Here is a 12980-nt window from a genome sequence, read left to right on the forward strand (position 1 = left end):
TTGTTGTTCCACACTGAAGCTTGACTATAGTGAGGACTTTTAAATGATCAGAATCACAAGCCAGAGACCACAGGTGACACCAGGCAACAGCCGGCAGGCAGTCCCGCAATAAAATAATAATCAGATCATTTGGTTTAGCTGCTGAGGAAACCGCCCTGGGCCAAGCGGAGGGATTTAGGACTGGCTGGATGTGCGACTGGAGTCAGGGTGTGGTTGGCGGAGGGTCTGGGGTAATGCGAACGGGTTACTGGGAAGGGGGGGTACTGGTATTAGCAAGAAGAGAGGTGCAGCACTTGGATTCTTAACTCAGTGACCTGCCTGGGTCTCAGCTTCCTAAACTGTAATGCAGTGAGTAGACTGAATTAAATGTGTAGTTTTCAAAATTCTTTTTTAAAGTGTTTGTTTGTTTCTTGAACAGAACTCTACTCTGAACTCCAATGTGCAAAGCAGCTAAAAGTGGAGCTCTTCTTAGGTGTGGGAACAGAGGGTGGCCAGGATCAGTGTAATGTCCAGGCCCCGAAATCCATTCCCTCATTTCTGAGGGGCCTTCTCTTTAACAACACCGGGGCTTCCCCTGGAATAGAGTTTGAAACCTACTGAACCTGATCTCAGTTCCCTTGTTACTTTAAAATGCCACAGAGAAGAGTGTAGAAGGATTAGAATACATCTGTTTCTTACATACACTTGGGGGCATTTGGTGGGGAAAAGTACTAAGTCACATTTCCATTAAAATAACTTTATTTACTTTATAATTTATCCTTTATCCACAGCCTAATCCCATCCTGTTCCTATTTCCACAGCATTGTTTTCATTTAATTATTAGTAGCAAGGCAAAGAAGCACTTTCTCCTACTTGAAAAGAGAAGGTTGTCACCTTGCCACTTAGCCAGTAAGAAGTCTTGCATGGTCTTACCACTAGCAAGTTGTGTGACCTTGGGTAAGTCAGTCAACAACTCTGAGCCTTTGTTTTCTCATCTATAAAATGAGGAGAGTGAGTCTAAAAGTCAGTTCCAGTTCTAAAATTCAAAGCCTATACAATGAGGAGGGGGAAAAGATCCTGTAACCCATAGATGAACCAAAAATGAAAGGTTCTCGACCCTCCTAGACAACCAGATTATTTATTTATTCAAGGTGTTACTCCTGTTTCATCTGCTTTAGGTGAGCCTAAAACAAAACTCCAGGATTCTTCAGATGAACATGTCTGTCTTGCATTATGGAGAGTTCAAATGTCTCTTTTAATCACATTAGCTCTACTGACGTGAGTTTCTTTTCTTAACTGGGTCTGCGGCTGCATATTTATAAATATTATGGATACACAGTTCTGTGCGTGAGCCTGTCAACAACAGTGATGCATAAAAAGAAAGACCAAAAAGAGTTTCTTAAAATCCCTCTTCCAAATCATCGAAGTCCTCTGCTCAGGGTTTTAACCAAATTTTCTTCACTTACCCTGGATAAGCTGCTTTTCAAGAGTTTTTTCTGTGAGCTGAGGCTGGATTTTGTTTTATTCAAAGCGACTTCAGCCTGTCACAAGACAGTCTCATAAAATCTGTATCTTGGCTTAAGCTGGGAAGAAATGAGCCAATCCATCAGCCCAGGAATGTGGCTGTTTGACCACTTCCTAAGGCAACTGGGAAGGGATGCAATCTATTCAATTTATGGGGCCGGGTGGCAGTGAATGATGCACTCCTGAAGGCACAGCAAATGGAAACCCCGTGAACTTTTGCAGTGATAAAGTTCAAAATCTGAATAAAAGAATCTCTAGGAGGGCAGGAAGGAGGGGATCTGAGAGGGGGAGAGAGAGCCAGCACAGAAGCATGGAAAAAGGAGAAGGGAACACGGCAAAACCTTTCTTTTAGAACACCTCCAATGATTCCCCAAGGAGAGAACTGGAAGTTGAGTCTGGAAATAGGGCTTTGGGAAGTCTCTCCCCCTCAATCGGGATTCTAAAAATGAACCACTGTTTAATCATTAAAATGTAAGTTTGATGTGATTACCTCGCTGACCTCGAATCATGCCACCTGTGGTAACCTTGTTATTTGTCATCTTATATCATAAACAAATGCAATTCCAATAGGGCAGCCAATATAATATCATTAGTTTATATTTATGTCCACTCTTTTCCAGCCTTCATTGCAAATGTAATTTTGATGCCATTGATGAGAGATCTGGGATTACAATTCCTGACCATTTCAACAGACATTTGGGGAAGGAAATAGAAGAAGAATAATTTTGAGGTCTCTCCAAAAACTGAAGGAGGAAAAAAAAAGGTAATATAATATTTTTTTTCATTTATTTTGATTAACTGAAGGCTTATGTTGAAACATCAATGGCTCCCCATTGGTTAGTAAGTGAAATTTAAACCCCTTGGCCTAGCAATTTGGGCTTGCATTTAGCCCAAGTTACTATTTCCAACCTTATTTGCAATTATTTCCCTCCACACTGAGCTTCTGAGTGTTATCTCCAACAAACCTGGTGTCCAATTCTCTGCTCCCACCTTCCCCTTCTCCCCTGCTTTGCCTTTCCCAGCTCTAAATCTCATTTACTCTCTCAATCCAGGCTCAGCTGCAACAACCTCTGCCCTCCCTGATCACCCACAGCTACCTCAAACCTGGGAGATGGAAGTTCTTCAGTATCTTCCACGGCAGCCACTTTCAACCTTTTTCATCTCATGGCATATGAACTATTTACTAAAATTCTGGGGCACACACAAAAATATATTTTTTGCTGATCTGACCAAAAAAAAAAAGGTGTACTTTTTATTCATTCACACTGGATGGCTATTGCGTTAGCTGTTGTCATTTTCTTATTTGACAATCTAAGGGAAAAGAGGTCAGTGCCCCCAACGAAATAGTCAGGTGTTGCATGTTTTAAAAATTCCTGTGGTATACCAGCTAATAATCGCTGTTCTAAGTAAGGTGTGTGAGAGCTCAGGACAGCCTTATCCATTCGGCCGGACCACCTCAACTTGAGGGTATGGCTCCCTTCTGATTCATCTTTGGTGAACTTTATAGGATCAAACCCAGAGCCTTTCCCAAGGGTCAGTCTCGATGAGGTTTGATGAATTAATAAATTACTGCCTATAGTAACACCAGAAGTATCAGCAGGAGACACAAATTCTAAGAAAGCCTTATCACCAATTGTCCTGCTTCTCCCACTGCGACTCTTCCTTCCCAGCCCACAGCTGCTATTAAATGGGAATTTTATTTTATTTTTTTAGTGGTAAACTGAGTGTTTGACTAGTTAGTTTGGGATAACAATACCTAGTCATAAGTGAAGGTGGAGTTAGTATGAACTATGTCTCTGAAGACACCCAAACCTCAGATAATAATGAGGAAGTTCAAATGACACATTTTAATTCTAATAATGGTAAAAAGAATTTATCAGAGGGTTTGCTTGCCCTGTCACTCTAGCCCCCCACCCACCCAAAGGCAAGTTCTAGATCTCTGTTGTCAGTAGCACCAGGAAGGTGCAAACTATTACATCATCTCTGAGCTTGTGCTGGTAATGGATGGCCTCTTGCTGGGTTTCAGTTCCTTTCTCTCTACCCACCCTCCTTCCCCTGGCCCCCCCCCCAAATACCTTTTGGGCATATCTGTTTTATTTTCCCCCTTTATCAAAACAATTATTATTACTACTCAGTCCAGTAATTTGCAACTCCCTTTATCTTTTTCACTGAAAGACTAGCCAGATCACTGGGTATCGCGAGATCTTTGGAGGCAGCGAGCAGGGTCACACTGGACCAGGGTCACACTGGACATGTGCTCTAAGCTGGCCAGCAGGCCCATCCACCGCACACTACAGGGAGAGCTTTCCTTTTGTTAGTCCCAGGCTCCCTCCCTTTTCTTCTGGATTAGATCATGACTCTTTTATGAAGACCCAGAGGGAAATGGGATTATTAAGAGTCTTGCTGGGTAAAAGCTATTTTGTCTTTATGATGACTTTTTTTGAGTTCAGCTGCTGAGGGGCCTTAATGCCAGAGTAGAAGTTATTACACATTCGGGGGTTGGTGGGGGGCACCTTCAGCCTTGGGATCCCCGCTGAGCACACTTTCCTGATAAAGGATAAAGAAAAAAAGGAGAGAGATTTTTTAAAAACCAGTAGAGGCGAGGACACTGAAAGTGGAAGAACTAGGAGATAAAAAAATGCAAAGAGGAGGAGTATATCTAAGACGAGAACCCAGCAGAGAACATCCATCTCTAAAGAACAGAGTGCGAAGGGGTATTCAACGCGTATAAAACACAGGCAAAGGTTTAGTGGGGTAAGAGCTGGGGAGGAATAATTATTTACTTATTAAAAACACTCATAAAATAATATAAACTTACCACAATGGTTATAATGTGCTTTCTGAGATACAGTTAACCCCACTGAAGCTGCTTTAAAGGTGAAATGGTTTCAGACTGAGCAGAAAATAATACCTATGAGGTGGGCTCTATTATTACCAAACGCATCTCACAGACCAGGAAATTGAGGCACAGAGAGATGAAGTATTCTGGATCACAGAGCTGGCAAGTGGCTGAGCTGGACTTTAAACCCAGGTAGTCTGGCTCCAATGCTTGAGAAGCTGGAAAGCCCAATGAAGGTCTCCCCCAAACTTCTATGTGACAAACTCATTCAGTGGCATTTAGGGAAAGACAAACGTTTTGCCTGTTGGAAACTCCTTTGTCTCTTCCTGTGCCAGTAGTCTGTCTGTGTGGACAATGGGAGATGTGTTCGAGGCTGGGGTGTGAGAGGGCTGGAAACACTTAACACCTTCTCCACTCCCTGCTCCCACAGGCACCCTGCTCCTAGTCCTCCCGGCCCTCCTTCCTGTGTACTGGAGACCAAGGTATGTGTTTGGGGGAGTGGGGGGTCGATAGGATGCCCAGGTCTGAAAGAATGTTACAACATTGGAGGGGTTTTTTGTTGGCAGCTCCCCTTTCTTCTTAACCCTACCCCTCATCTGTGCTAAATACCACGTTGTTATTGTTCTGCTGGATAGGAACAGCATTTTCAGAAATGGGGGATTTATTTTTATAGCACAGCTGGTCTGCCAAAGGTCACATAATTTGGCAACGTTCCCAGTGGTTAAAAATTAATTTCTCCTTATTAATACAACCAAGGTCCCATAGGATCAGAGCTCAGCCTTATCTAAACTTGACAGCTTCCTAAACCTTTAGAAGATGCTTTCTCCTGAAGGGCCAGCCACACTACAAGGCCACAGTGTCCAGGAATCCAACCCCCTGAATCCTGAATCCTGTTAGGTAAGGAAACCATTAAGCCCCTCGGCCATTTCTCATCAAGGCAGATAAAGCTTTGAAAAATGCCGTAGACTCTCCAGGACAAACTGCCAGAGTGTCTTCCAGGAATGGGTTAATTTTTTTTTTAAGTGAGTACTTTACCTGGAAGGAACAGTACAAAGACTAACTTTTCAGGATCAAACACACGTCTGCCACTCAGGGAGGGTGCCTCAAAGAAGATTGTTTAGGGGCAAATGATGGTCAGATGATATAATACATCAAATATGTTAATGATATTACAAACTACTTCCCAGACGTCACTTTTCAAGTCCTTTCTTGTCAGAGTAAGGAATAAAGATGGTATTCTGCTTCTGCTCTATCTTTTTTTTAAAAAGGAAAATCATATCGCTATTTCCTAACGTCTTTCCAAACTGGACTTCCGTGGGATATATTCTGAAAACTCTTTACCAATGAACATAACTCTGAAATCTGTCAACTCAGAATTATCCCCACACTTGGGTTACCCAAAGTCAGTTCATTCTCTTTGCTGCTTTAATGAGCAGCTGAGTGAAAACACCAGGCAGGTAACTCAGAATCATCTAGTCCACAGGGTGCCTCTCCCCACTGACCTCCCTCCACTGCACTCCAGGCCCTTCCCCAACAGTTATTTGCATTCATGCCTCTCAATTCAATGCATATGAACTAGCATTTGGGCTCCTAGCTTCTTCTATACCATGAAGATAGAAACTGGCCTTTCATTGACCCAGTGTGGACTTTACATTCAATAGCAGGGGTTGAAAGCCATTTGGTAGATAGCAGGAGTCCTGTCTGGATAGCCTGGGGTTCCAACCTTTCATTTTGCAGGTTGGGTGCTCTGTGGCTCAATAGAATGACAAGAAGTCCAAACCTGCCGTGCGGCCTGGACCTTCACAATTCTACCAGGCACATCTTGGACAAGAAGGGGCTTGCCCTGAAGCCCTCACTGGGAGCTCTCCTCTGCACTGTTTTGCACTGTGTGCTCTGTTGGCAACAGGCAAGTTTCACTACCTCCAGTGGCAGTTTATGGGGTAAAGTTTACTGGGCACCCATAGAATGCAGACATGAGACCAGTCCCCAGAGCCTAGAGCAGGCTGTCTGTGTATATTCAAGGACTTTCGAGTTTTGTTGCAAATTATTATGCCTGCTCATAACTAGCTGGCATTTTGGGGGAGACAGGCTAGAAAAGAAACCCTCTTGAAACCCTTATTCGGCGCCTAGACAGTCATTGCTTCTCTTTCAGGATTTGTTTGAACCCAGACCTGTCTCCCACAGCCAATTTACACCTCTTATCTGATCATTTTAGACGGAAGGTTGAATTGACCCAGTCTGCCCGTGTCCATGGCAGTGGTGTAAAAACCCAGACACATCAAAGCTCTCCAGGCGGAGGCGGGGTGTGTGCGGTAGATTACAGGGTGCGGGTTCTTTTGGCCCCAAGCGGTGTGGACATTGGGGCTGGGAGTTGCCACCCTCTGAAGAAACCCATTGTCAGGGCCTGAACGATATCCTGAGCGTAACCTAGTCCCCCGCGGACCTCGATTAACTCTAGCAAAGGGGAGTTTCCAGGCCGGGCGCTGACGGGGAATGGCTAGCGCCAGGGGGCTCTGCTCTCGCTCTGAAACCGAAAGGAAGGGAGGGAGTGGAGGAGGGAGGCGAGCCGGGAGCCCTCGCCAGTAAGCCAGGGCGCACTCCCTCCCCTTGCAGAGTCAGCCGGGGCTGCAGAAGCGCGACTCGGTCAGCCGGACTCCCCAAGCTTGGCCTGTAAGGCTGATGCCCACCCCTACACCCCCTTATTCCCTGGGGTCGCCAGGTTCTTCCCACCGCCACCCCTCGCCGGCCCTAGGGCGTCAGCTCTGCGGGAGCGCGCTCCCCGCCCGCAGCAGCAGCCGGGCGCCGCGGAGCTGGCGCGGAAAACTGCGGTGCAGTCGGCCCCAGGCCAGGGGGGCAGCCATTTAATCACCGCTCGCCTCGCCTCCGTTAACTTGTGTTGATATTAAAGAGAAATCAATCAGTGAAAATGAAGCATTGGCCGTGAATATTTCTCTCTCTCTCGTGGAAAAGCAAAGCGCGCGGCGGCGGCGCGGGGGAGGGAGGAGGCGGGGGAGGGGGCTCGGCGCTGCGGAGGTTTCTCGGGAGCAGGGAACTGCCGCCCACTGAACTTTGCGGCGGAGGGCAGCGCCTCGGAAAAGCCGCAAGCTTCTCCCCGGCGCGGTCCTCCGTCAGGAGGCGGGGAGGAGGCTGCAGGAGTTGGAGGCGGCCAACTTTGCCCGGGCTCGAGCCACGGTTTTGCTTTCACGGGGAATACTTTTGCCTAATAGAATGTTTATGGATCGCTCGGCTCTGTTTCTGCGGCGAGGCCCAAACAGATCGATGCGTCGCTAGAGACGGCGCTGGGGGCTCGGGCGGGCTGGGGGCCACCTGTCCCCACCACGTGGGTGCTCGCGCCGCGCGCTCTTCACCTGTTCCGAGCAGGGGCGAGCGCTCGCGCGGCGCGGCTAGAGGCGGCGCGGCTGCGCGCATTCCCGCGGCTCCAGCGGGCTGCTTTCCGTCTCTCTGCGCCTTCGGCTCGGAAATCCCACCCGGGATTCCCGCCACCCCGCAAGGTCAGCGCTCAGAAGCCCCGGCCCCGCCGGCCCCGGGCTTCAGCCCTTCAGAGCCGGCTCTCTGGGGACGGGGGTGAGGGGTGCGGGCGACGCAGCGCAGAGAGGAGCGCGGAGGCCGAGGGGAGCTCCGGGCAGGGCCCCCCGGGGCAGAAGGGAGCAGAAAGGCGGCGGTGCCGCGGTCAGGCCGAGCGGCGTGGCTGGGAGCCGGGAACCTGGCGCGCGCCTCCCGCCAGCCTCCAGGCTGCGCGCTGCGGGGCTATTTGCTCAGTTGCTCTCCCGCTTTCACCTTCCGCCCTCCTGGTCCCCAGGCTCCTCCGAAAGGGTTCCCGCCGCGGCCGCGGGCTGGCCCCAGCCCCCTCCTGGCCGGCGCGACTGGGTGAGTCAGAGGTCTAGCTGGGCCTCGCCCTTTGCTACCGGCCGCCAGCTGCCGGGTGCCAGGGAGCCGCTCCGAGCAGCCCGGGGCTCGCGATCGCCCTTTTAGGGGGCTGGAGAGTCCCTATCCCTGGGCAGGTTTCAGCTCCGCGTCCCACCACGAGGAAGACCTGCCCCGCGCCCCGCGCCCTAGAAGTGCTGCGGCGCGGCCGGGGGCCGGGCGCCGGGAGGAGGGGGCTCTGCAGAGAGCGCGGGAGGCAGGTGTCGGAGCGGGAGCGGGTCCCATCCGGTGTCACACACACACTGACACACTCCATCCACACAGCGCTCGGGGACAGATGTGCGAACATCTGGGGTAGAAGATGGCCCCCGAGTCTTCACGACCCCTGCCGCTCATAGACTCTGAAGTTGTGTGTGCGTGTATATGTGTGTGAGTGCGTGTGCGTTTGCCAGTGTGCGCGCGCGTGCCGGCGAGTGCTCCAGCGTCCGCACACTCGCGCACCGGGCCTACCAGAGACGGTGCCTGGATACATAACACACCGTGGGCACCCTCGCCGCGCGCTCCCGAGCGTGTGCACACACAGAGCGAATCAGACAAACATACATAATTTATGCAGCCTTCAGGTCTGCGGGAGGCAATTTCATTTCACATCAAACCGGTCACTTGGAATTAAGGCAAGAGGTATTGGGGAGGCACAGGAAATCTCCCCAAGTGGGACCTGCACCCATCTCTTTGCTACGATTTGCAGCTGCCCTGAAGACCGGTTGCGGCAGAGAAGGTGCCGCCGTCAACATGTGGATCTGGATAGCAAGGGCAATCCCAAATATCCTTCCCCCCCTCAAATAAGTGGGGGGTGTGCCTGTGTTGGGGAGAATCAGAGTACCAGGCACAAACTTCCCCTTCAGTCAAAGCAGGTTCCCACTGGCCCCACCAGCGTTTGCCGTGGGGGTTGGCCCTACCCTGCAGCTCTAGCCTTGGAAGTGCCGCTGGGTAAGGGCGCTTTGAGAGGGCTTTTTCACCTTTCTCCTGTCCCTTTCCTCCATAGACGGTTTCCTCATTCTCAAGCACCTGTGTAGCAGCTTCCAAGAGTTTTGTCAGATTCCAGAGGCTGTTCTCAGAGGGGAGAGAGGCTCACCCTGCAAAGTGGTGTGGGGAAGGAAGAGCGAGCCCCACCATATTCCCTGAAACCAGAGATCCCTGTTCAGGGAGTGTACCCCTTGCCAGCCACCCCCCCACACACACTCTCACACACAAATACGGGCTCCAGACATTCAGGGCCTTCGGTGCTGGTCTCTGCGCTCAGTCCACACACCCTTTTTGGCAGTGGTCGAGAACAAATTCTACTCAAAAGTTTCTAACCACTTCAAGAGAGAGAACTTGGAGGGTCACACAGTTTGTTTTATCTAATAATATTCTTTAAAAGAACATGATTTACTTCCCCAGAACACACGTGGATGCAGTGAAAGAGAGAAGAGTCGATGAACCAACCGCCTTGGTTGCCAGCAGCACCCAGCCCCAAGCCCTAGCTCAGCTGAGAGCCAACTTGCTCCATGGGCCTGAGCCCTGTGATTCTGAGGCGTATCCACACATTCTGCAAAGAATCTACAGCATTAGAAAACCAAAACTAGACTCTTGCCTTTCCCAAGCCCTTCAGTTAACATTGCTCAATGTAGCTAAGTGGAGGGAATGCAAATGATTTATATTTCGCTGGCTAGGTTGAAGAAACTCAAGGGAGATGTGCTCTGCTTCAAGAAAGGGAAAAAAATTCCCAAAAACTGTAATGCAAAAAGGCTTTGTAGTATTTTTAAACCTTTGATTCAGTCCATATGTGACATCTGAACACCGCCAAATTCTGTCTATGTTTCAACACACACACACACACACACACACACACACACATACAGACACACACAGTCCTAGCAGGAGAATAAAGTTGGGTTTTAGCAGCGGTGGTGGTGTAAGGTAGGGAGGGCCGGCTGGGATCGTCTCTCTTTCAATTATTCAGTGTTGAGGAAGCCTCCTATGCCAGTCCTTGTGGCCCCCCTGCATTCGCAGTTATTTTAAAAGGGAAAGTATGTTGAAATGAATAGAAAAAACTTTCAGGGGCTTACCTGGTTGGCCTCTCACTTCCCGTCCTGAAAAGTAGAGAGCTAAGAAAACCCAGGTGAGCAGAAACATATCCATTTTGGAGAAAGAGGCTCTCTCCAGAGCTGGATTTGTAGGTTTCTCGTATAATTGTAAGTCTTTGTGTTTTTCTTTCTCTTATGCTCTTCCTTACAGTGTCTTCTGCAGAGGTTTCTAATGGTCAGTGTTTCCCTCCTGGGTCCTGGCGGCCCGTCTTCACCTCTATTCTTGCTGGATCCCTACCTCGCCAGGAGGAGGGTAGCTCTTGAAATCAGCCAAGAGGGAGCAAGCCGGGTAGAGGGGACGGTTTTCCTCTTAAAAACAAAACGGATCTATGTCCTCTCCAGTTCCTCAAAGTATCATTTCCTTTATCCTACAACATCACGAATATTTCCCGAAAGCCAAGCGTAAAAAATAAAAAAAATAAAAAAAATTATAATAAAAATAAAAGCCAAGACTTGCCTTGGGCATCACACGGCCCCAGGCAGCTGTGTGATCTCAGAGGCGTAAACTGACACACATCCCCCGGCACCCAGGACCCACGCGAGGGCGGAGGCAACCGCCGGCGGACGGCCGAGTGGGAGGCGGCCGCCCGGCTCCAGCCCTCGCCGGGTTCCCCGCAGCGGGATCTTCCCCCGGCGGCTACCCCCGCGCGGCCGGCCTCACGAGGGGAGTCGCAGGCAGGAGCTGCGGGCGCGGGCGCCGCGGGCGGCGCGGCGGCGCCGGTGGGATCGCCCGGGAGTGAGCGAGCCCCTCTCCGAGTTCGCTCGCGCCCGCCTTCGCCTCCACCTCGCCCGGCGCCTCGCCGGTGCCTGCGCGTCCGAGCCGGGCTGCGGGCGGGCTGCGCGGCCGCCTCGCTCGCGCGCTCCGCTGCCCCTCCGGCTCCCCACTGCCTTTTCAGGCAGAGCAGCATGTGGATGTCAGCGCCGCGGCAGAGCTATCCGATTACGCGCCGGCTCAGGGCCCGCCCCCTCTGTGTTCCTGATTAAAGAGGCAGCCGCGGAAGCGCGCGGCGCAGAGGCGAGCGCGGCGGCACCCGCTCGGGCGGGGCGGCGGCGGCTTCCCCGGGCCGCGGCCGGATCCAAGTGGAGGCGGCTCGCACCCAGCCGCCCCCTCCCACCCCGCACCTCCCACCCCCCCCCCGGGCTCCCCGGCTGCGCGCTGCTCCGAGGAGCCCGTGCGTAACGCCCCGGAGAAGGAGCGCCCCGGGCACCTCCAGGGCGCCCTGCCCTTGGCCACGTCGACCCCGCCCGAGGGAGACTCCGCGGGAAACCGGGGAAATCCTTGCCCCACCCCCCCCCCCCCCCCAATTTCCTGACTCGGATGCCACACACGTAGCACCCAGCACAATGCCACGCGCAATGGCGTTACAAGGGGAGCTGGGTGGCGCACGGTGCTCGGGGCAGGGAGCGAGGCGGCCGCTGGGCCACGCGTTCCCACCCGCGGCGGTGCGTGGCGGCGACACACGCGCAGCACAGCCCGGCTGAGTAAAATCCCAAACACCCCGCGCTCACTCTTCAGGTCCTTTGTTGTGTCCCGAACACACTCCTCTCCTCTCTGGGTGGTGATTCACTTCCTCCCACGCCCCTAACTTGCAACTACCAGAAGAAGAAAGACTTCAAAGAATTGGTTCAGGCAATTAAACAGGATTCCCCCAACCCTCTGAAAACCCACAGGTACCTGGGGTCTCCTGGAAATGCTGCTGTGACTACGTACACACACCTTTCCCCCCTTGGAAATGTGGCCACAGCGTGGGGTGAAAAAACCAGCATTACGCCGACTATTTTTAAATGGAGGCGTGAAAACTGTTTAGAGGGAGCTGCAAGCTAACAGTTGGGGGAACACTTGTATCTTTGTTCCCGAGGATGGTTTTGTGGATTCTAAACTGTCTTGTTTCATTAGGCACCTATTACTACACTATCACAAAGACGAACAGGCGCGGGCTGAGTAACACCCTGCATATACCTTTTCTGGCACTCTGCAGATTAAGAAAAATAAAGTTTCAGTGACAAGAAACACACATCTGACTATCCCATTTATTTCTTTGCTTGTACTTGTGGGTTCTTCTGGGTGGTTTTCCTCCTTATCTGGACTTGCCATTAGCTTTGTTTATCACTTTTAGTGTTTGAAAAATCTGTAACTCCCACTTAACTGTTATTTACACTGAGATAACCAAAACAAAATTGAATCAGAAGTGATTTGCAAATAGTGAAGCCAAGCCGTGGAGGGGTTTTACTGATGCTGTGTAAATCCACAGGCTGCATATCACACTGTGAATCTTAGATGCCTGGTTTGAAAGGGCATTTAGCAGAGGCCTGGTGATCTCTTCCAGCAAGCATATCGCCACGAAGGACTAAAGGCTACCTTTCATTTCTCTCTCTCTCCCTTCCTCCTTCCCCTCCCTCCTGCCTTGGCTTGAGAACATATCCACAATATTAAAAACTCCAGATTTACTACCCCCCCCCCCCGGTTAAATGTCAGTTATAAAGAAAGACTGCCACTTCCCAATATTTAATGGAGTAAAGAGGCAGTCTGGATTTTGAACCTTAAGCGGAGATCCCGGCTTCTATTATGGCCAAGATGCTAACCTAAGGACAAATAACACTATCTACAGTGACAGTGCCTGAAT

The 12980-nt window shown here is 50.9% G+C and overlaps 1 protein-coding gene across 4 annotated transcripts in view; it reads right to left on the reverse strand.

Annotated features, from left to right (window-relative positions):
• NRP2 (neuropilin 2) overlaps nucleotides 1–11384 on the reverse strand; it is a 113290-nt gene extending 101906 nt beyond the window's left edge. For all 4 annotated transcript variants that reach the window (XM_016196687.2, XM_016196686.2, XM_016196689.2 and 1 more), the window contains exon 1: nucleotides 10339–11384. In XM_016196687.2, the coding sequence (XP_016052173.1) occupies nucleotides 10339–10411 (73 nt within the window). In that variant the 5' untranslated portion in view covers nucleotides 10412–11384. The remainder of the gene's footprint in view (nucleotides 1–10338) is intronic.
• Between the last annotated feature and the right edge of the window lie 1596 nt (nucleotides 11385–12980).

Source organism: Miniopterus natalensis, chromosome 8 (genome assembly GCF_054644295.1).
Source record: "Miniopterus natalensis isolate mMinNat1 chromosome 8, mMinNat1.hap1, whole genome shotgun sequence".
NCBI classification, from domain to species: domain Eukaryota; kingdom Metazoa; phylum Chordata; class Mammalia; order Chiroptera; family Miniopteridae; genus Miniopterus; species Miniopterus natalensis.